This window comes from Fusarium proliferatum, assembly GCF_900067095.1.
Source record: "Fusarium proliferatum ET1 genome assembly, contig: FPRO_scaffold001, whole genome shotgun sequence".
In the NCBI taxonomy this organism is placed as follows: Eukaryota; Fungi; Ascomycota; class Sordariomycetes; order Hypocreales; family Nectriaceae; genus Fusarium; species Fusarium proliferatum.
Genome location: NW_022194790.1, coordinates 4,966,817 through 4,988,383, shown reverse-complemented (window position 1 = coordinate 4,988,383; position 21,567 = coordinate 4,966,817). Strand labels below are relative to the sequence as shown.

The following is a 21,567-nucleotide window of genomic DNA, read 5'->3' as shown; positions in this document are numbered from 1 at the left end:
TGCTTAAACAGGAGAAAGAACGAGAGATAGGTACCTTAGGGGAGTCAGAAGTGAAGAGTGGTGCGCTCTTGCCTAAATTCGTCCCAAGTTGCGCCTTCTTTCGTCACGAGACCTCGCATCATAACAACATTCGTCGTCTCTTCATCGTCTCCTCCAAACTCAAGTCTCTCAACTCTCTCTTCTCAACACGCAACTGATCTTGGAAACTTCGCCATCATCTACCGTAACACCGCTGCAACCCGAAAACATCGCGCTTACTTCCATCCGAGTTCTTCACAGGCACGAAGACCACGTTTAGTATGTCGTCAACTTGTTGTATATGTTTGGGTCGGTAGCTAACCACAGTCAATAGGCGATAACCAGGGCCGCAGATGGATGCAATTCAAGACAACTCGGCGGCCGGGCCGTCTAGTGAGGTCTGCCAAACTCCTGAGCCTGCTGAGGCGTCTGCGCCCACAAAGATCGAACATCGCGGCCCATCCGAGATTCTCTCGAACCCCCTGATCGATGACTTGAAGGAAGGACACACCCGCCGTGGTGTCTTGATCCCCCTCAAAACAACTCAGGAGGTTCGGCAGGATCACACAATCACTCATGCGTACATCACGCGGGCACCTACCAAACAAGCCAACGATGTCATCACGTACGCCATTCTCAAGACCCCAAGTGTGCCAAATATATTATGGATTTGATACTAACTACCGAAACTATATAGGGCCTTGCGTAACATGCGACCAGATGATAACAGCGCTAACCCCCTGCCTCATCTGCGCAGATGCTCCAAACCCGGTGATCTTCCAGCCCACCTGAAGACTCAGTTCATGAATGACAGTTCAGTTGGTCGACAAATTCATACAGCCAAATCAACATGGATTTACATCATAATTGGAGAAGTTAAAGATTTTACCCGAGAGGAACTAGTGGAGGTTCTTTCCATTGTTGAGGGCGCGGAGACCGACCTCTTCATCGAGAAGATCCCCATTCCACTACTTGCACCAACATCTCAAATACAAGCGGCCATGTGGTCTTCTCAATTTTGGCCAACAGTATATCGGAAGAACAACCCTTTGGGTCCACACCCTAGTATAGTAGCCCGGGGAACTGAAGATATCAAGGAGGACGCCTCCGTATGGATGGCACTAGCCCATCGTGTTGCTTTACAAGCTAAAGAAACCGGGATCGGCGAAGCTGTCGGAGCTGTGATTGTCCAGAGGGAGGGAGGAAAAGTCGAACTTGTCGGGGTTGCTGGAGATGCTCGCTGGCATCAGGAGTGCGGCCTGCTGGAGGGGACCAGCAACCCCATGACGCACTGTGTTGTTCGTGCTATAAGCATGGTCGCCCAGAAACTTGTTCGACACGAGAGACGAGCCGCCGGCCTGCCTTTCATGGCACCCAATCTCGAATATGACGCATTCCAAGATGGTCCTTTGCTCGAGATAGAGAAGCAATGCTTCGAACAAGAGCATCCGAACAAAGATGGTTATCTGTGCCACGGGCTCGAGCTCTATGTTACCCATGAGCCTTGTGTGTCCTGCTCAATGGGCATCCTTCACTCTCGAATGGGAAAGGCTGTTTTTGCTACACACATGCCTCGCAGCGGAGGATTGAGCTCAGACGATCGTCCGGATGGAGGTGGACGAGGACTGGGGCTCTTCTGGAGACGAGAGCTCAACTGGAGCTTGATGGCCTGGGAATGGGAACGTGATGGCGTACCCAACTTGCCTCCTCTTGACCCCATCACTCATGTTTAGGATTACCACCTCCGAGGTCGATATGAGACTCATCGGCTCCGTTGCTATACACGCGAAATTAAAGTGACAGCAAAGCTCCCAGAGAGCAATGATAGAGTATTACGTGCCGCACGATACTGCCTGTGGACAACAATGACCCACGCCGACAACATGATTACGATTATCTACCACTGCCTGGCAGGGTGCGTTTTATGGACTTACTTACAGTTGTTACATTGGCTGGACAACACACAAAGGGTTTAGATAGCTCTTTACATACCAGGTGAGGAGTCGATTAACAAATGTTGGCGTTGGTCTTGTAACAATAGCTTGGGCATGGAGGAGAAAGCATTGGAAGAAGTCGGACGTGGAACTCATTGTAGTATGCTAGCTTCATTTACGCAACATGACATGTATCAATTGACTTTTTCTTATCTGGAATATTGCCTGCCTCCTGGTTAGGTAGCTTTGCATTGATTCATTGATGTAATGCAATGTAATGTACTTCCGTTACTAAAAGACGGGAGTGCCTGATATGAAGGGACCCTTGCTCCACGCGCTTCAGGACCTGCCCCTCTTTGTATCCGTGCTGCACCCTGCACCTTTGACCTTTCAAACCAAAAGACCCAACACATACCTTGGCCTTTCTTTGTCAAGAAGCTCGCCAGCTCCGTGGGTCTTTCGAGATTATCGATAAGCAGGGGGCAGTCTTGTCTGTTTGTTGCTACTTTGACCATCAACATGCATCTTCTATGACTCGTTGGCCGCCGATTTCCCTCTTGTGCCGTCGCTTGTCGCGACAGTCCTGGCGTTGGAGTTAACGCTGCATTGACGGCCACCCGTAGCTTCACTCGCTCTGTTAAAGAGGCAGCAGACCACTACGACAGGTATATAAACGCCTCGCGACGACCTGCATCTGCACCTACCGCGAGCAGAGGCCCTGTTGACCTATCGATTTTCAACTTTCTCCTCACTACCCCCACGGTCAGGGCTTTCGATCGAGACAGTTGCTGCACCAATTACGCAGATCCTCTAGACGAACACGACGCCGAAATGGTCAAGAAGCGCAATGCCCCCAGTGGTGGGTTCGGGGCAGGTTCATCGTCCAAGATGAGGAAAACGGCAAACGCTACAAAGTTCTACGCTGTCCAAAAGGGAAGGGAGCCTGGTGTCTATTCGAATTATGATGAGTGTCAAGCACAAACCACCGGGTTCCCAGGTGCGAAATGTGAGTAGCGATCCTACGTAAATGCGAAAACCTAGGCCGTCGCAAACAGATTAATTGACCAATATCTAGTCAAGTCATTCCTAACAAAAGAGGATGCCCAGGCCTACGTCGCGGGCCATGAGAACCCGTCGGCGGATAGGGACCGCCCGAAGTTCTATGCCGTGGCCGTAGGCCATGTTCCAGGTATCTATCATACCTGGGATGAGACCCAGCCACAAGTCACAGAGATCGCTGGACCCAAGCACAAGAGGTTCAATACGCAAGCAGACGCGGAAGATTTTATTAGACAGAACGCCAGCCCTGAGACCTGCCGACGTCTGGGTATATCACTTGAGAAGACGCAAGAGTACATTGGGGCTGCTTTTGAACCTGTAGAAGCATCTACCAAAAAGGTCAAGGCTGAGCCTACACGAAGACCAAAAGCTGCACCTCGCGCCGAGCCCCATCATGAAAACAACGGAAATGTACTCACGATTTGGACCGACGGCAGCAGTCTTGCCAACGGCCAGGCTGGCTCTCGTGCTGGCCTTGGAGTTTACTTTGGTCCTAATGACGAGCGTAACCTTGCGGAGCGTCTTCCGGGCGAGCTTCAGACTAATCAGCGTGCTGAACTGATGGCGATACTTCGTGCACTAGAGATTGCGCCTTCAGCACAGGACGTTGAGATTGTTTCTGACAGTCAGTATTCCATCAAGTGTGTGACACAATGGGGCCCCGGTTGGGAGCAGAATGGATGGAAGAATGCGGCAGGGGGGCCAATCAAGAACCAGGACATTGTGAGCAGCGTATTAGCAAGGATAAAAGCACGCGATGCAGCCGGTTCAAAAACCTCTTTCCAATGGGTGAAAGGACACGCCAGTGATTTTGGGAATCACCGAGCAGATGAGCTGGCGAATGAAGGGGCCAGAAAGCCTCCAGTTCCTTGACCGAGAGCTTCCCCAGAAAATTGGTCTGCTACGATAATATAGCTCTTCTCTCTTGGGGGTCGACTTTAGTCGATGGTTTCGAAAGCTAATTGTCGGGTCTATTTTGCCCGAGGTTGTCAAAAGGCCTGAGCTTGAAGGCACAGGTCTATTAACTCTTGCGGCTTGATGTGGACATTTGGAGTCTGATCGGTTGCCTTTGTTGCTGTGGTATGCTTTTGGTCTGTTTTATTTTGTCATGATACCTGCTTGATATAGCTCATATCGGGTCACGAATGAATTAAACTTGTTCACATTCTCACCTCTGCTTACGATAGAGTTTTTGTTTTGATGATGAGATTCATGATGATGCTGTTTCGAGCTCCTGTTTGTTTAAAGAAGCTGTTATAGTGTCATGGTACGTATTTACCTCGTATACTTTCCACTGTCAGTCTCCTGTCATGTCTGTTGTGCGATGTCCCTCACAACAGAGAAACTGTTGATGCGGCTATTTTAGGACAAATCCAATGGGTCACCTTTGGACACCATTATGAAGGACTGGGTTGAACAACACAAGTCTCCATATGGCCAATTCAATAGCGAGACGAATTTAAGGGCTCTCTACAAACTAACTTCTGGTAACTTGAGTCCTGGTGGGCAGAGTTCGGAGACGATGTGCCTGGCATGACTTTTATCCCTGAATGTCTGTCTATAAACCATATGCCTCTATGAACTCTCTATTCGATGCTTCCTAACCATGGTTCTAGCCGCGTCATTCGCTTGTGTTCACGGTAAACTCGTCCCGTCACATGTGTTCTTGGGACGGTGAAGTTCAAACCTATTCGACTCCTCTCTTCGGCTCTATTTATATATTTTCTTTAATCCACCAATAGCCAACCTGGTATTAATTACTTGGTGCTGTCTGGCGATATTCAACGACGAGTTAAGCGATTGTCCAAATTTGATCACGATAGGACGATTAGATCACGTTCGACAGGGGTTGAATACCACTTTCTCAGCAACATGGACAGGGCTGTCATTGTAAAAGTCCCTGGGATTTACTCTTTACGGAATAGCCAGGATATATGCTTTCATACTAAAGAGACTCGTTGCCCTGTTCTCCTCTCCAGAGTTTATACAATACGACACACTGAGTTTACATGACACGACAGCAATCAAATGACACGGGGCTGCCCGGATGTCGGATCTCCAGTCTTGAGATCCCCTGGCCTACATGTATTTTGTACGGCTCAAAAGAGGATATAATGCCGTTACCGACTGCTCTCGTCCCGGCGGACACGTTCTGCGAGACAACAACTCAAGATGCGTCTTTTCAGCAGGGTCGTAACCGCCGTCGTCTTGCTTCAGCAAGTCTACGGATTCAGTCCGCGACAAGTAACGCACTTTGAAACTTCACCGAAATCTCATCTAGCCAAACGGGATGACGACACGGCGGGCGTTATTGGGGGCACATTCGACCAACTGATTGATCACGATGAACCTTCTCGAGGCACCTTCAAGCAACGGTACTGGTACAGCCTTAATTATGCGAATGGCACGAACCCCCCTGTCGTGTTCATATCCCCCCTCGATGCTGAGGCTGAACAAGTGAAGTTCTGGTTACACGATGACTATGTCATTGGTGGTATGATTGCACGACGCATTGGGGCTGTGATGCTGCTGCTTGAGGATCGATATTTCGGTCAGTCGTCGCCATATCAGCAACTCACAACTGAGAATATGAAGTACTACACCGAGGATCAGATGATACGCGATAAGGTATACTTTGCTGAAAATGTCAAACTACCATTCGCGAAAAATGGTAGTGCCAGGCCGGCCAAGGTGCCTTGGGTTCACACAGGGTGCTCGGGACAGGGAAACCGAGTCTTGTTCACGCAGAAACTGTCTCCAGGTACATTCTGGGCAAGCTGGGCGTCAAGTGCACCACCACAAGCGATCTCTGACTACTGGAGGTACTTTGACGCTGCCAAAGCATATCTGCCCAAGAACTGTACGGCAGATGTCGAGAAGGTCATTGAACATCTGGACAATGTCATGCTTAACGGTAGATAGCGCCGGAATATTGAAAAGCGCCATGGTACTAATGCACTCGATAGGCTCGGCAGATGAAATACAGCAAATCAAGGAAGACTTCGGGGCTCCTGATCTCAAACACAACGATGATTTTATGAACCTCCTCAACTATGGACCACAGTCTTATCAGGGCGCTTCTTTACGCATACACGATACGTGGGAGTTCTGCGACTACGTCGAGAATGCCGTTGGTGTTACAGACAAGTCTAAGCTTCCAGACTCAAGAGGCGTTGGTCTGAAAAAGGCACTGGAAGGATATGCCCGCTGGACCAAAGAGGTCTACGTCCCTGGGAAATGTGAAGATCGAGGTCCCTGGAAGGGGGTGAACAACACGGGCTGCTTCAACTTTGGCGACGCTGACAGCTTGGTCTACGCCAATAAGACATTGACCAGTTCAGGCATTGCAGAGACGCTGCAACTCGAATGGCTCCTCTGTAACGAGCCTGAAGAGTACTGGCAGACAGGTTCACCAGAGGGTACACCAACACTGGTCTCACGCTTGGTGAACAGGGAGTACTTCAGGAAGACATGTGCGCGTTATTTCCCTCCCGGCCCTAATGGAGAGACCTACGGCCTGGCCAAGGGAAAGACGACAGAATCATGGAACGCTCACTACGGAGGCTGGAGCGACCCTTCTGCGTATGTGAAGAGGACTGTCTTGGTTGATGGTCTGTATGATCCTTGGCGGGCAGCGGGATTTTCTTCTTCGCAAAGACCTGGAGGTGTGCTCGGCAACAGCACCTACATCAAGCACTTTTTGAACCCCTTGGGCAATCACTGCACAGATACGTATCGCAATGCTGGTACTATTTGGCCAGAGGTCAAGGCCATCCAGGAGGCTGGCATTGATCAGATTGAAAAGTGGGTTGCAGAGTTTCCCAAGAATAAGTGAACCTCAGAGGAATGGGAGACGTGGATGTATGAAGAGGCTCAGGGGGTTTGGTGGTGAAGAAAAGGGCGATGAGGAGGTTGAATCGCTGATCGACGCTGCTAGTGAGTCCGAGGGTTTTTGATAGATGATCGTGTCAGTGTTAAGTCGAAGTGTTTTATCTAAGACATGCCAATTAAGGGAGTAAAAAAAACATCTATTCCCGCGCCTAGAATCTAATCTTGAGCTTGACAATTCATCATTGTCTTGGACTTGCTTTTTTATTTCTTCTTGTTCTGTATCTCCTAGACCGCCACTTATACCACGTTGGTTGCTGTATCCCTTGCGTATAACCTCATTGGCTTCTCAATGATGCAAAGCTGCCCCGACTAGTCTTTTCAACTGGGAGAGTCAGAAACATGCATAGATAATCATCAAGAGCTGTCTCGAAAGACGTACTAGAGCCAATCAAGCTGAGTCGAAACAGCCTGAGGATTTCTACCAGTCAATTCCTATCCTGCCATCCCGCAACGTGCGGGCGTTGGCTTGACGCAATTAGGCGCCCTTGCCTTGAACCATTATATGCAGAATGTCTGATCAACGCTAGTAGCATAACAAGTGTCTCTCTCAGGTACTGATCGAGGCCTCGTATTGGCAAGAGGAACCGTTATCTGGTGGCGCACAACATATATACAATTCACTCTTGACCAATGCTACGCTCTGGAGGCCACCGAGACATCTATCTATGTTCAACCTGAAGCCACAAACCCTTCTGCCTCCTGCTAATGTCTAGCTCTCTTGAGGACACGCGGCAAATGGTTTATGAAACAGGGGTCTCTAGTATGAATTGTTGTTACACAGCATGCAACCGTTGACGCTCAGATAACGCACCTCGATCACATACCCCAAGCCATTCCAGAGGCAACTTCCCTTCGAAGTAGTTACTAAAGAAAACTGCTACACTTCCTGTTTGATCACTTTATCGGCCGGGATGTTTCCGTAACATTTTGTTACAGATGCAAGATTGCGGCTGCATCTATACCAATTGGGTCAGCTTTCAACCACGCCTCGCCAACCTTGTGAGGCACACTGAGAGATAATGCGGTACAACCACCAACCATATCGAAGCCAAATACGGGCTTTTGGTTACATTCTACGACAACGTTCGGCCGCGAGGATGCGACATCGGAAAGTTTTGATGTGGCTTTACGGTTCCTTGAGTATGATGTGAGCGACTTTGCCATCCTTGATATGTGCTGATAGACGATCCACCTCCGGCTACACTCCGAGTAGTTGGAGTGGGAGAGAAAACACCTCAACTATCCCTCCTAATCTCTTTCTTTACTCAATTGAATCAACTCTGCAGCAAACGAGGCGTTTCTGAATAGTCATCCTGACATCACACTAATTATAGGTTGCAGCCGGTAGGTTTAGTTTTATGATAGCAAGCAACTATGGTGCCATATCCCCAGTTCTAGTCTGTCACTGCTGCTGTAACTACTACCCTACTAGTTTTCTACCAGTTATGCCTCACCTGTCTCGGTATATGCAGACCGAGACTCGAAAATTATGTTTGCCTAACTCACCGGGCCGATCTAAGTACTCGGGCCGCTTCTAGTTGGGGTTTAAAGCTGGAGAATTAGACTACCAAGTAAGGAAACTTATATGTTTGATCTTATTCGATCGCCTGCGTTAGTTGATCTGCCGTATATCGCAAGGCGAGACCTGCGAGAAAAAAATCTCTCATTGTCCTTCCGACTAGAATAGCCTATGTGATAAACCAGCATCCAATCCAAACTGAAAACACCATCATCAGAGTTTAATCCCCCACCTCTATGCAACCTGCAGAGCTACGCTTTTCCCCGAACCCCAAGTGTAAGCCACTGGTACGATTCTCCGGGAATAGATGCAGCAGTAGTCACAATTCTGCAAAGGGATATTCCTCATTCCACCATGTTTCTGCTATGCTTTATCTGGTAGGGTCGTTTAGGTGCCGTTGGCATATCCAAGACAAAATGGTTGTTGCCGTTGACGTGATACTGGTTTTGATAAGCCTAACCACACCTCACTTACACTTGGCGTAACTCAAACTACGCCAGCTTCTTTGTACGATGGCCAAATGGAGAACTGACAAGCACAATAACACCCAATCCAACAGATTTCTTTTCTTTTCAACACTGAAACACTTCTAATGGATTCTGGGAAATTAATAGGCCATTGCAAGTTATGTTTATGATTAAACCTGTTTCCCCCTCATCAATCGTCGTCATACGGATAACGCGGACCAGGCCAAGCTGGGCCAAGGATGTATGTCATGTATGAACCGACCAGGAAGTTGCAGTTTGTTGAGTTCATCAAGATAACAACTTACATATTTGTATTTCCCCTTTGGGACTGTGACGCAAAAGCCTGGGGAAAGCTGGGAGGTTTGCCCGCGGAGGCCGCAGTATCCACTGGGAGGGCAATAATCTAAGCAAGCTTACTCTGTACAAGCCTGACAAGGCGCCTCATGCTGCAGAATCAGCATTACTGCGTGGGAGGGCAAAGCCTCATTGAAACTTGCGACTGAGGCTTGAATGGTGGTGATTCGCTTATGCTTGGACGTGGGACTCCAGGGGAATGGGAAGGGGGAGTCTGAGAACTGGGCTGGGCTGGGCTTAATCCATCCATTGGATCTACAGGGTCCTTTCTTCCAGTGAAGGATGTCTCTCGCCCACCTCCATCAATGTCTTGAACTCCACTTATAATGAGACAGTTTCTTGTCTTGGTTGTGTCTACGTAAGGCGGCGTTGTGGGAAGAGACAACACTGGTTCTGCTCAAACCAAGATCAAGATGTATGAGCACGAGGTGAAGGTATCTGGCGCATGGACACCTGGATATCCCATGATAAAGCCCCGTGAGTCAATGGATGATCGATAGTCTAGGGGAGGGGAAGGACTTGCCAGCGCGTCCACTAACAGGCCTAGGTCATCAGGTACCAACTATTTCTTACTGGAAGCTTGCTTAACCCTTGTATCATTGGGTCATGGTCCTGCTAAGGCCAAGGCATGGCGCCCTCTAATTGTAATCAACAACCATACTCATCCGACGGGACGATTGCCTTGTCCGAGTCCGTAGAATAGTTGAGATGAAGACAGGCTGTCCATTCTATAGCCGTCGAGTATCTGTTAATCGGTCGTTTTAAGAGTCACAGCTTGCGTAATACGCGAGAGGCCTCAGATGGTTTTTGGGGTTTTTGATGAGTTGCTCGATACAAGGATGATAGCGTCGTCCATCATCATTCCCCGCTTCCCGTTAATAAGTTAATTTTGGGAGTGTTCTTGAGTGCATATCAATCAACACAGTACCTCGCTCTATACAACCAATTTCATATCGTCATTGTTTACTGTGTCTTACTGTCAATCAGTGTCGGTGTCTGCTGCCACCGGAGATCTGCTTGTCAAGCTTGAGGTGGATCTGCACACAGAGCAGCTTGGTATCCCAGCGTCTCCAAATGCTAGGGAGATCCAGCGGAAGTCCGGCCTTGTAGCCCCGATAAGTGCGAGACCGGCGCCGATACTGTACGGACCGCATGAAGAAACAACAAAGTAGCCGTGTAAAAATCTTCTCAACCGCACTGTTTTGCGCCGACAACGGGACCCACTCGGCCCTGTAGGTACATCTCGGATCAGAAACCAGCCCCCGCCACTGAGAATGAACTTGCAGACTCGCCAAGTGACTGAGCCCACACCACTACCTCAGTTACCACATCTCTACCACCATTTGCCTGCAAGGTCAGTCCCAGTCTCCACGTTTTCACACACATTCTGACCAACGTGTGGAAGAGGGACTCGCTGGGTAAACAACCGACCCTGAGAGGCCCAGCCAAGGTACAGAACAAGAGCATTTCATCACCCGCGAAGCTACTACATTAGCACAGTTCAAAGTCATCTCAACCAGCAAATGCCTGCACTGTCGCTTATACTGTCTCTGTTCCTGTTCATTCGACTCCACTACCTTTTAGGTACACCAGCTAGTAACAGCCTCTCCTGCTAGCCCAGACCAGACAGGCCAGACAGACCATCTGGAGACTCGGCGCATCAATCAAGTCAATCAATCAATCCCATCCATCTCTTTGCCTCGCTACTTACCTATTCTATTTCTCCTCATCCTCTCTTATCACCATCATCATCCCTTCCTTATCCCCCTCACTATACGAAAATTGTAATCTCCTTCTTCTTCCTCACTCGCCACACGCACACATAACGCAGTACCTACCTACCTACACACCTTTTAGCTGCGAACACGCACCTGGACCAGGGGTATTTGACAGCACAGGACCCTGACCGTCTCGCCCGTCCCGTCTCTTTTTTCCATTGACCGACCTGCCTGGCCTGCTTGACCTGCTGGCGCCTGCCGACTGTGCCCGCTGTGTTCGCGTGCGTCTACTCCGTACCATCCAATACCAACCCAAATCAATCCAATCCAATCCAACCCAAACCCAAACCACTAGGGGCTCGCCCATCCATCCATATTACGATCCTGCCCCAACAATCACGGATTGCCGATTTCTCTGGTTATCGATTCGACGCCCAAACTCGTCAGCAACACACTCTGTTCCCGAACAGAACAACATCGCATTTTCGCCTACGACCAATATTGACATTTTTACTCGAGCCCGCAATTGAATTTACGTGTGTTTGATGCCTTGAACGCTTTTTGCCGACTCCCCCGCGCGACGCCAACAGTATTCTGCGACGCCAAATTTCAATTGAACCTACCGATCACCACTTTTCCTGTTGTCCACCGGCGCCTACGGGTCGTTCCAGCCTCTCTTCGCTGGTCATGACGCCCGCTCCTACCGGCCCAGGTAGCCCTCTGATCGCAGGAGCTGCTATGTCGGGCGGCGATTTCAACGATTTTTCCGATGAAGAGCTTGGCGCTTCAAACCTCTTCGACTTTTCTAATAGCCCAGATACTCTCCAGTCATTCGAGTCGCTCGGAGGAAACGACGCGAAAACATTTCTCACACCCCAAGAATTAACAGGGGCACCTCTTCCTGATTCTCCGAACGGTTCCTACCAAGACTCATCATCTGAAACGACCTCCTCTAAACGCACTGCAACCCCAACCTCCAAGGCCACCATGCACCCCGCTGAAGCGATGTTGGAGGAAGACGAAATGAAGGTGGAATGGGGAAACAGCTTTTTCAACGACGATGACCACTTTGTTTTTGGTCAAAACCACGACGATGCTTCGATGGAAATGTACCCTTTTGGCGAACCTGGAGAGTCTATCCTCGAGCACCCCTACGATATGGACACCGCTTCTAGTAGCCCAGAAGGCTTAAATACAGAGCAACCAGCTCTCACATCTCAGATGCCCACAGTCAGCACGAAAGCCACTATCAAAGATGCAACACCTAAGAGGAAGAAAGCACAGGGTCACCAGAAAGCCTCTTCAGTATGTTCATCGCACAATTTTTTCAACCAAACGAGCCCTTTGTTAACGAACTTGAAGCAATACTCGGTGTCTTCAGCAATGAATGGATTGAAAACATCAGCATCACGAGAGGTTTCGCCAATGTCCAACATGGTGCTGAGCCATGGCAGTTCTCCAGCGCCTCTCTTTAATTCTCCATCACCTAATACTCAAATTGATTTCTCCAGAGTTGTGAATGGAGGAGTGGGAGCACAGCATGTGTGGCCAAACAAAATCGACGTGGCAGCGCAACCTGTACCCGACGGCTTGCCTATGCATTTTAGCGGTCAGATGAACCAGCCTATGCCTATGCCGCACCAGATGTCAATGCCCACACAATTCAACTTCAATGGACGATGCCAATTAAAAATCATGCCTACGCCTCTCAAGTCGAGGGTCGAGACCCAGATCCCTATCAAAATGACCCTGTGGCCATTGCCGCCTGGGGTCACCAAACTGCATCTGCCACCCCACACCATCTCAAAGCCTAAGCTGTTGTCGAAACCAACGCCTGAGAAGTCTCCGGACATGCTCGAGTTGCATGTCTCATTAGTTTGCACGAGTGCCATGGATGAGCCTGGCGTCAAAGAAGCCGCGCTCAAACGGGCGGCATCACACCCTCAAGGCTATCTTCCGCCTCTGCCAGACAACAACGGTTCTCAACCAAAAGGCGGCGATGTACGTATTTGCCCAGGCTGCATAACGAGAGAGCGAAAGCGCGCGGCTCGGAAAAAGATCAAGAAGCCAGAGGAAGAGAAGGTCTGGTTGGAAGACGAAGAGCGCCGTGTCATTGTCTTCAACACACAAGAAGTCAAGGACTGGCAACCTCCCAGCGGCGTCATGGAGTCAACTGTTCCCGAGGGTACCATGCAGGTTGATGCTGCGATGCGCATTGCTTGCTATTGTCGACACCATGGAGAAAAGATGGGATTCAATGTTATCTTCACCATTAAAGATTTCCAAGACAGAGTCATCGCTCAGGCCATGTCTAACCCAATTATGATCACTGATGACCACAAGACTCACCCGATTGCGCAGGTCGCGGCTCAGCAGCCAGCGATTCCAGAGCCTCCCATGCCATCCGTACCCCAAGCAAGTACTGAGAACAACGTCCTTCTACAACCTACTGCCAATGGACCCTTCCGCATGTCGCCATCTAACGGCGATTTGTCGAATATGCATCGAAGCAGCCAGGCCTCATACCAATCTAAAGCCTCGTCTACTGGTAATCTCGGCAGGACACTCTCACGCCCAGCTTCGCCTACTCTTGGTGGCCCAATGGCAAAGAAGAGAAAGTCCAGCGCTTCGAGAGTTCCCAATGGACTTACCATGACCCGGCTGGATACGTCACCTTCTCCGGGCGCGGATGTCAATCAGCTATCTAATGCTACATCTCCTTTTACACCTGGCCTCGCCGCCTTTTCTCAGGCCGATCCGATGTTTGGACAGCAAGCAATGGCCTTCACCACAGGTCCTCCTACACCCAGCAACGAGCTACCAGGATTCTACGCCAATCATCGCTCCGCGAGTATGGATAATATGGCCATGGCGCAACTTTACTCAGCACCTGCTTCAGGACACCCGAGCCGTGCTCCCAGTCCCAATGGCCTTCGAAACAGTATCGTTGGCAACGCCCAGAACCAATTTGCCCAGGCACTTGCCAACACCTTCAGTGTGCCTACAGGCATGACGCCACTTCGAGCACCTCCAGTCATTCATAAGATCATTCCCAATGAGGGTCCTACAGTGGGAGGTATTGAAGTGACAGTTTTGGGTGCTGCATTTTTCCAGGGACTCGAAATCTGGTTTGGCAACCACAAAGCCACGACTACTACGTTCTGGGGCGAATCATCAGTTGTCTGTCTCCTGCCACCTGCTCCTGGCCCTGGACCTGTGCCGGTCACCTTCAAGAATCAGAACCCTCAGGCCGGCCAAGCTTTCTTAAACACAGCCAAACAGCCGCCTACTTTCAATTACTTGGACGATGGCGAGGACAAGCTGATTCGAGCTGCTCTGTCTGTACTGGGGCATAAGATGTCGGGTCAAATGATTGATGCCATGGATGTCGCCAGAAGAATTCTGGATAACGGAAATGGAAGCCACTGGTCTGGCGGTTCTGATGGTGCTCAGGGTGGTTCCTCATCGGGTGGAGCCATGTTCAGCCATGCCCCTTATGCTCATCTCGAATCTCAGCTCCTTAAGTGCCTGGACCTCATTGACCTCGATGACAGCATGCACAGAACTCGTCTGGATCTCAAGAGACCCACTGGTCACACTATGCTTCACCTCTCTTGTTCGCTAGGCTACCACCGCTTAGTTGCAGCCTTGCTGGCCAGAGGTGCAAACCCTGATGCTAGAGATAGGGGTGGCTTCACACCTCTTCACATCGCATCGATCCACAACCACCCTGAGATCGTTAGAAGGCTCATGCTTAACGGTGCCGACCCAACCATCAGAAGCGTGTCTGGACTTTCCGCCTCCGATATTGCTCAGTCGCGTGCTGTAATCCACGCTATCCGCCGTTCTCAGCGACATGCCCGATCCCGCAGCAGCGGTGGCTCCGGTTCTCTTCACAGCCGAGCCAGCAGTGCCACTTCGCTCCGATCGCTCTGGGAGCCTATGACTAAGATACACAGTCATGAAGAGCCAATCTCACCTGATTCTAGCGAGGAGAGCCCGGAGTACACATCGGGAGATTTCGAGGATGAGGATCCCGACGAGGATTCCTACTTGAGCATGAGAAGGTCCAGTGGCTTCAGGCAAGATCGTGAGAGACCCAATCTTCGCCGCCAGCAGACTAGCGAAATGGAGGAGGAACTTGCACCACCTGCTACAACAATGGCTGCTCTCAAGGAGCAGTTCCAGCAACAGGTCCACCAATTCCAGCAGTTCCAACAGTCGATTGCTATGCAGTTCCAGAATTTCCCACATTTCCCACAGATGCCTCAAATGCCTGCATTGCCTAACATGCCTGGCTACCAAGCACCCTTCATGCGACGAGTCCAGCAGTTGATGCCAGGTATGGCAGCCCCCCGTGCTGATGGCGAGCAGCCTCAGCGCTGGTGGGATTCATCTTCCAAGGCAGCCGCGCCAGCACCTCCGGCTTACGAGGAGATCTTCCCCCGGGAAAGCCTTGACCAAAAGCATGAGTCAGCTGCCCGAGCTGCTGTGGAGGCTGAGGCTGATCAAAAATGCGCGGCCTTATTCGACCAGACCACATCTACTGAAACCGAGTCGGCTGATATTACCGAAGTCACTGAAGTGACTGAAATCAAGACTGATGAGCCAGGGGTCCTCAAAATTGGCCGAAAGAACGCCATCACCAAGGAGCAGCAAGAGCAATTCCGCCGAGCACATGAAGTCAAGATGAAGAGGATTAGCAGTGACCACAATCTGTTCTTCATCTGGGTAAGTCACCTCGAAGTCTATCTTAACATGCATCCCAGAACTAACCAAGATACAGATCCCTCTCCTCCTCGTAATGATTTGCGGCATGCTATATAGCTACTTCCCTTGGCTCTTCACGTTTGCCTGGGCTTTTGTTCGCTCACTGTATCAGAACGGGCTCACCAAAACACAGCAACTACTTCAACAAAACCTACCAGAGCGGGTTCTTGAAGGTATTGAAGTTTGATGATTTATGATGGTGTTCCTCATCACTTGTTCACAATCCCAAAGCGTATTTATTTCTTCTACGGGTTGGGCGTTTATTATTTGTTTTACCACTTATGACCGATACAACCTGTTTCTCCTTTACACTATTGTCATTCGTTCAGGCCTGTTGGGTCCCAGCGTACACAGAACTATTATATCTTCCAAGGGTGCTACATGATGTTCCATGCGACCAACTTGGGATGGAACTTGGAGATTTCCATCAGACATACGAAGCGCCCGGCGGGTCGATACGAACAGAGAGTCTTTTCCTGAGCAAATTTTCCTGAGATGAACTTGGACGGGCAATAGAGGTGGACTTTGAAATCGGGTTTCATCAACTGTTTTAACACACAACTATGGGAAGTCTCCTGGGCAGATGGGTGATTAGGGAATATGAGGTGTTGATGTTTTCTGGTTATGGATCTCTAGTGAATGAAGTGGTTGAGACTTTGGTGGAATGTAAGGAGACTGTACATGTATATAGGTATAATCGAAAAGGCACAAATGAACTGGCTTAATTGATTGATATCCCTTGATCGTCTATCAGATTTCATTGTGTACGTTTGTGGTCCCAATAAACACACGAACCCTCATAGGTAGGGCACTCTTGCAATATTGCCTGTGTATTTCATCTTCACTTGATCTGCTTCGATACAACACACACACAGCATCATGTCATGGGAGAATCGTTAATTAATACATATACCCCCAACGCCGTTACCTTTCGTCGGCCTTGATGCCAAGAGCGCAGGCTACTTATCAGACAAGGACCGTATTCCACCACTGTTCCCATTTTCCCCCAAGATCAAAACCTGTACCCCCTTCCCAACCGATATCCCAAGTGCAGGAAGCCTCTATCCAACGGATGAGGAGACATCAGAAAATCAATCATGTCGCATGTCATCATGGATATCTCCCACGAGAATATACAAAGAGTAATTCGTTCGTAAAAGTCCCAGAAACAAAAACAAGGTCGTGGCCGCGTCAAGAGTCGTTCGATCCGCCGCTGCAGAGCTTCTGAGCTCATGCTTCCATCTCACCACTGACATTATCCGCTGTCCATAAGTGTCTCGCGTGCTGTTGTATGTTAATATAGTGAAAAGTCAAAGACGCCAACATCAGACTAATAAAGAGAGCGAATTGCTGGAGCCGTGTTCTCAGAATCTTTATCGTAGGCGGCAAACTTTTCAGGAATATTAGGAACCTTTGGGATGCCCCTGTTAGCATTTGGTACAACACTGAGTCCTTCTGCAGCGCTCTTTCGCGAACGTAGGATTCGCGTGTATTGGACCTCTTGCAGTGGCTGTCTAGACTCTTCGATGCTCCTTCTAGAAGCAGAAGCAGGCCGGCGGTCAATGTCCAGGGAGCCTCGACCACCGCCTCCAGGAAGACGGCCTAGGACACGGCGAGCGAGTGTGTTATACTCCTTGCTAGCTCCATGAGGCCCCGACACACTACGTCGTGATGAGAGCATGTTGCGGCGAGAAGCGACATTTCGCAGTTTCGGTAGGGTGATATCTCGAGAAGCAGACTTACGTAGCTTCTTCTTTGGGGTTGGAGGGTCACGAGATGCATTCTCCTCTTCGTCCTCAGAGTTTGAGTCAGCTGCCGCGCGCTTTGTTCCTCGGGAGGAGGCGCTGGCAGGTGATCGAATAGGAGAAGGAGCACGAGAAGCTGAGGGCGTTGCTGCTCGAGATCCTCTGGTCTGTCGAGGCGGCTGAAGATAGTCTCGCGACATACGCCCGGTATAAACAGTTGGGGCTGGGGCAGCTCCAATAGGAGTTGGTGGTGGAGCACTGTCAGAGATTGGAGGTGTGAAGAATCCAGATGCAACGAGCTCTTCATAAGTAGCGGCTCCTGGACCATCGGGGCGTAAGTGGTGTTTTTGCAAGTGCTTGAGCTTGGTAGGTGACTTGGGTGGGGAAGGTGCATCATAGTTTGGGGCCCGAGGAATACCATCTTGAGGTGTGGTGGCTCGAGATAAAGCGTCTCTAAGAGATGTCGGATGAGGAGGGGCAGATAGGTGGTGTGAGGCCTGAATAGAACCGGGAGGTGGCTGTCGAGTAGACTGAATAGCATGAGACGAGAAGAAACCCGAAGCCATCAAATTGTGATAGTTGGCCAATATCTCTTCTCGGCTGGGCATATCCTCCCTGGGAGTGTCTTCAGCAGTCTTCAGCTCCGCAGGTCCATCTCTAGAACCATTCTCCCTCTCCCTTTGTCTGCCTCGTTGTTCAGACTGATCTCGCTTACGGCTCCTCGACCTCTTCCTTGTCCCTCTCTCTTCTTCATTATCCCTCTTAAATCCCAGTCTGCCTCTCACCTCATCCCAGACTTGACCCAGAAGCCTTCCTCGCTTGACCTGCTTATCGGAGAAGTCATCGCTCATCGGTCGCGAATTATTGGATTTGATGTTCGTCAGAGCAGGTCGCTCCAGAGCAGCGCGCTCTTCAGGGCCCAGAAAGTGCACTGGGGGCGCAGCAGAAGTCCTATCATTCATAGAGCCTTCCTGAAATCGACTCGCACTGAGTGCGCGTCGACTTTTTGGCCGACCCATTGGGGAGGTTTTGTATGCGTATGGCGTATAAGTTGTGATACAGTCTTAAGCACGATTACGTCGTTTTTTCCCCTCAACGATGGGTACGGGTAGGAAAAACGTTGAAGGTTTAAACTCAACACAGCATGACGAGTTTACAAGATGAGTAAAAAGGTGGCTGAACAAACAAGACGCATCTGTAAAGGCGCAGAGTCGGTCTGGTCTGGTAAGTAAGGTAGCTTGGATACATTAGAAAGCGGAGGATTTGTTGACATTGGAGTACACGTGATTTCACCACAGCAACGAGCAAGAAGGAGCGGGGATGCAACGTACCTGCAGCAGTAGCGAGAGCACTGACCTGGAATGGAAGGAGGTACAAGGGTACTTTAATCGTCGGGAAGCCAAAAGTGGAAATACAGCTCCAGAGGAATTACCGAAACGGAGATTTAATTTCCTTTGTTTGAGACGAACAAGGGGTCGAGTAACTCGAATCGTCGATTTCAGCTTTGGAAACGTGATCTTGGAGCATAAATTAACTTGTGATTGGCATATTTCCACCGTTGAGCTAGAACAACTATATTCACATCTTATTCCTGCCAAGCTGCTTGTCCATTCCATCAGTGCTGGCCTCGATTGTCCAAAGCGAATTTAAATTCCAGAAGCATAAGTCTGTGGAGCAAGCACAAGTTATGTCGATCCGACTATACAAGCTAGACATGGATAACTGGTCGAGAATATCTTTCTCATCTTCCGCACCGACAGATTGGTAACTATGCTTCACATGACACTGGACCAAATACGGCATGAATCAATGAACGATATGGTTGTTGGTGATAACGCCTGTTGAATACCAAACCCTTTCCCAAAACCCAGACAACATCCCGCTTCCCTACTAAGGACCTGCATGGATAAAATCTATCGTCGTGTGCTACCAACCCCATCCATGAAGTCTGTTTCGAGTTTACCCCGGTATCCCAGCATTGTCACTCCAAGTCAAGTCACACTGTCCTAGACAACCGTCGCAGATTGTGAAGCGAGATAGAATAGCCAGAAAGTAAAAGAGATGAACGCAAGTAAAGGCCTCAGTAGGACCAATATTCAAAGTAGATCAACGTAAGTAATGATAATGAAAAATAGCGTCGTAGTGGGTGATCGTTTGTGATCATTGTTAACAAAATCCTTCGTACCCAAGGATGATTGTGCATAAGGAAATCTTTGCGGGATGAAATAATCCGGGTCCAAGTCTGCCAATCCCCAGACTTCAAAATCCACATAATTGCGCCCGAACTCCTCAACATTGCGGTTTCATGCGTCTTCCGTCATTCCAAAATCGCCCAATAGATAGAAATACACAACACTAGAACGCCAGAATCGATACTTTTCCAGTGAGGTTGAAGTTGTAGGTATCTATTCGTCATAATACCGGTTGAACTGGACGGAGCTGATTTGACCATCGGCTCGAGAGTACCAGCCTTGGTCATGATCGGGGCTATAACCACGGTGAGATCGACCGTAGTGAGGATCCACTTGTCGCTGACCATTGTGGAGTGGACGGGTGCTCTGGGCGAAGACGCTCTCGTGCTTGCGCTTGCCACCAACATTGATAGGAGGTAGTTCAGGAGCAGGGCCAGTCTGTGGCTCAATAGGAGGTAGCGGGGAAACAGGAGAGACGAGCTGGTCTATCTTGAGAGCCGGGAGGGAAGTCTGGCTGTGCATAGGTCGAGGACGAGGTGCAGCAACTGGCGTGGGCGGGTATGACGGCCGCGAGTCTCGGCGATGGTGGCCTTCGGTAGAGTAGACTGAAGGGGAAGGGGGAACGTAGGAGCTGGTAGATTGTCTGCGGTCATACAAGTCGTGCTTGACAGAGGGAGCTGGTGAAGGGCACGAGGGAGGAATATTACGGTTGACGTAACCGTAAGGCGCATCCGTCTTGGAGTACGGAGACTGAGCTGTAGGGGCATAAGAACCACTAGGAGGACCGGGCGTTATTTGCAGGCCAGGTTGGTGAGCATATTGTCGTGGTGTTGGGTATTGAGCAGCAGAAGAATCTCCAAAGTCGAGATGACGTGATGCAGAAGGAGCAGGCTCATAGGAGGGAGGTGGTGGTGGGGGCGGATAAGAATCCACCATCGAAGGTCGGCGAGAAGCGTCGGTATAAGGAGTTCGTTGTTCGCTCGAGTTACTGTGAGATCGGTTTCGGATACTGTGGGGGTCTTCTGATGCTGGAGTGATAGTCCTTCTGCGACCAAAGTCCTCTTCCCGACGTTCGAAACCGTTTCCACCACTGTTGCTGTTGCCGGCACCAGGCTTGCTTTCCCGCTTCCTCATACGAACATCTCGTCGAATTCGAACTCGGCAGCCCTGGTCGGCAACAGTCTTGCTGAGTTGAGTACTCTCCATCAAACCAGGAAACTTCTTAGCGCTATAGACGCTGAAAGGGTCGGTCTTGATTTCCATTCTGTAGTCGACTCCGGGTGGAAGATCGCCATCGGCAGGTTCCAGATCAAAGTCCCTTTCCTCCTTGGTAGTCTCGAACAAACTGAAGGTCAGTATGTAAAGGCCCTCGTGGCGGACAGAAAGATCGGGAAAGATGAAATAACCAGCTTCAGTGGGACGGTCGAGATAGGCCATGCCAGAAGCAGGGACACCAGTCAGAATGGGTGGGTTACCAGCAGCTGGAGTATTGACCCGACCGCGCGCAAGTGGACGGGCATGCTCCAGACTGGCATATAGAAAGAAATTGGCGTTGTAGTCAAAAGTGATGTCCTTGCCCTCTTCCACACTAGGTCCCTCGATAATCCGAAGCTCGACAACGGGGGGAGGATCAACAGGTCGGCGATCACTGTTGGCTATAAATGGTCAGCACGGAAAGTACGTAACAAGAATGAGAGACAAGACGCCAGCGTGCAATCAAGGCCCCCATTCCTATGTCAGTCAGCTTACCTTTTGAACCAGAACCGCAGGCTCGGGCACGCTCAGGTTGCTGCAGAACAGTCATCTGATACCAAAGGCTGCGATTCCCTCTTGTAACTCTGTGAATCCTGTTGACGACATCGCGCTTTGGCTCGGCAGGAATCGAGGATGGTGTAGCCAT

The 21,567-nt window shown here is 49.9% G+C and overlaps 6 protein-coding genes across 6 annotated transcripts; 4 read left to right on the top strand and 2 right to left on the bottom strand.

Moving 5' to 3' along the window:
• Positions 1-371: 371 nt before the first annotated feature.
• On the top strand, positions 372-1,751 carry FPRO_00474 (uncharacterized protein; the record flags this gene model as incomplete). Its single annotated transcript, XM_031225351.1, has 2 exons — positions 372-643; positions 716-1,751. 2 exons carry the CDS (start codon positions 372-374, stop codon positions 1,749-1,751), a joined length of 1,308 nt encoding a protein of 435 aa, XP_031075996.1.
• A 1,032-nt stretch (positions 1,752-2,783) lies between these two features.
• Positions 2,784-3,884, top strand: FPRO_00475 (uncharacterized protein; the record flags this gene model as incomplete). The annotated part of the gene is made up of 2 exons (XM_031225349.1): positions 2,784-2,958; positions 3,028-3,884. The coding sequence occupies 2 exons, from the start codon at positions 2,784-2,786 to the stop codon at positions 3,882-3,884; spliced, it is 1,032 nt and encodes a 343-aa protein (XP_031075995.1).
• A 1,299-nt stretch (positions 3,885-5,183) lies between these two features.
• On the top strand, positions 5,184-6,846 carry FPRO_00476 (uncharacterized protein; the record flags this gene model as incomplete). The annotated part of the gene is made up of 2 exons (XM_031225348.1): positions 5,184-5,925; positions 5,978-6,846. 2 exons carry the CDS (start codon positions 5,184-5,186, stop codon positions 6,844-6,846), a joined length of 1,611 nt encoding a protein of 536 aa, XP_031075994.1.
• A 4,801-nt stretch (positions 6,847-11,647) lies between these two features.
• Positions 11,648-15,917, top strand: FPRO_00477 (uncharacterized protein; the record flags this gene model as incomplete). The annotated part of the gene is made up of 3 exons (XM_031225347.1): positions 11,648-12,265; positions 12,323-15,691; positions 15,747-15,917. 3 exons carry the CDS (start codon positions 11,648-11,650, stop codon positions 15,915-15,917), a joined length of 4,158 nt encoding a protein of 1,385 aa, XP_031075993.1.
• A 1,143-nt stretch (positions 15,918-17,060) lies between these two features.
• FPRO_00478 (uncharacterized protein) lies at positions 17,061-18,494 on the bottom strand (the record flags this gene model as incomplete). The annotated part of the gene is made up of 1 exon (XM_031225346.1): positions 17,061-18,494. The coding sequence occupies one exon, from the start codon at positions 18,492-18,494 to the stop codon at positions 17,061-17,063; it is 1,434 nt and encodes a 477-aa protein (XP_031075992.1).
• A 1,386-nt stretch (positions 18,495-19,880) lies between these two features.
• FPRO_00479 (putative sexual development activator VeA protein) lies at positions 19,881-21,567 on the bottom strand (the record flags this gene model as incomplete). Its single annotated transcript, XM_031225345.1, has 2 exons — positions 19,881-21,322; positions 21,417-21,567. The coding sequence occupies 2 exons, from the start codon at positions 21,565-21,567 to the stop codon at positions 19,881-19,883; spliced, it is 1,593 nt and encodes a 530-aa protein (XP_031075991.1).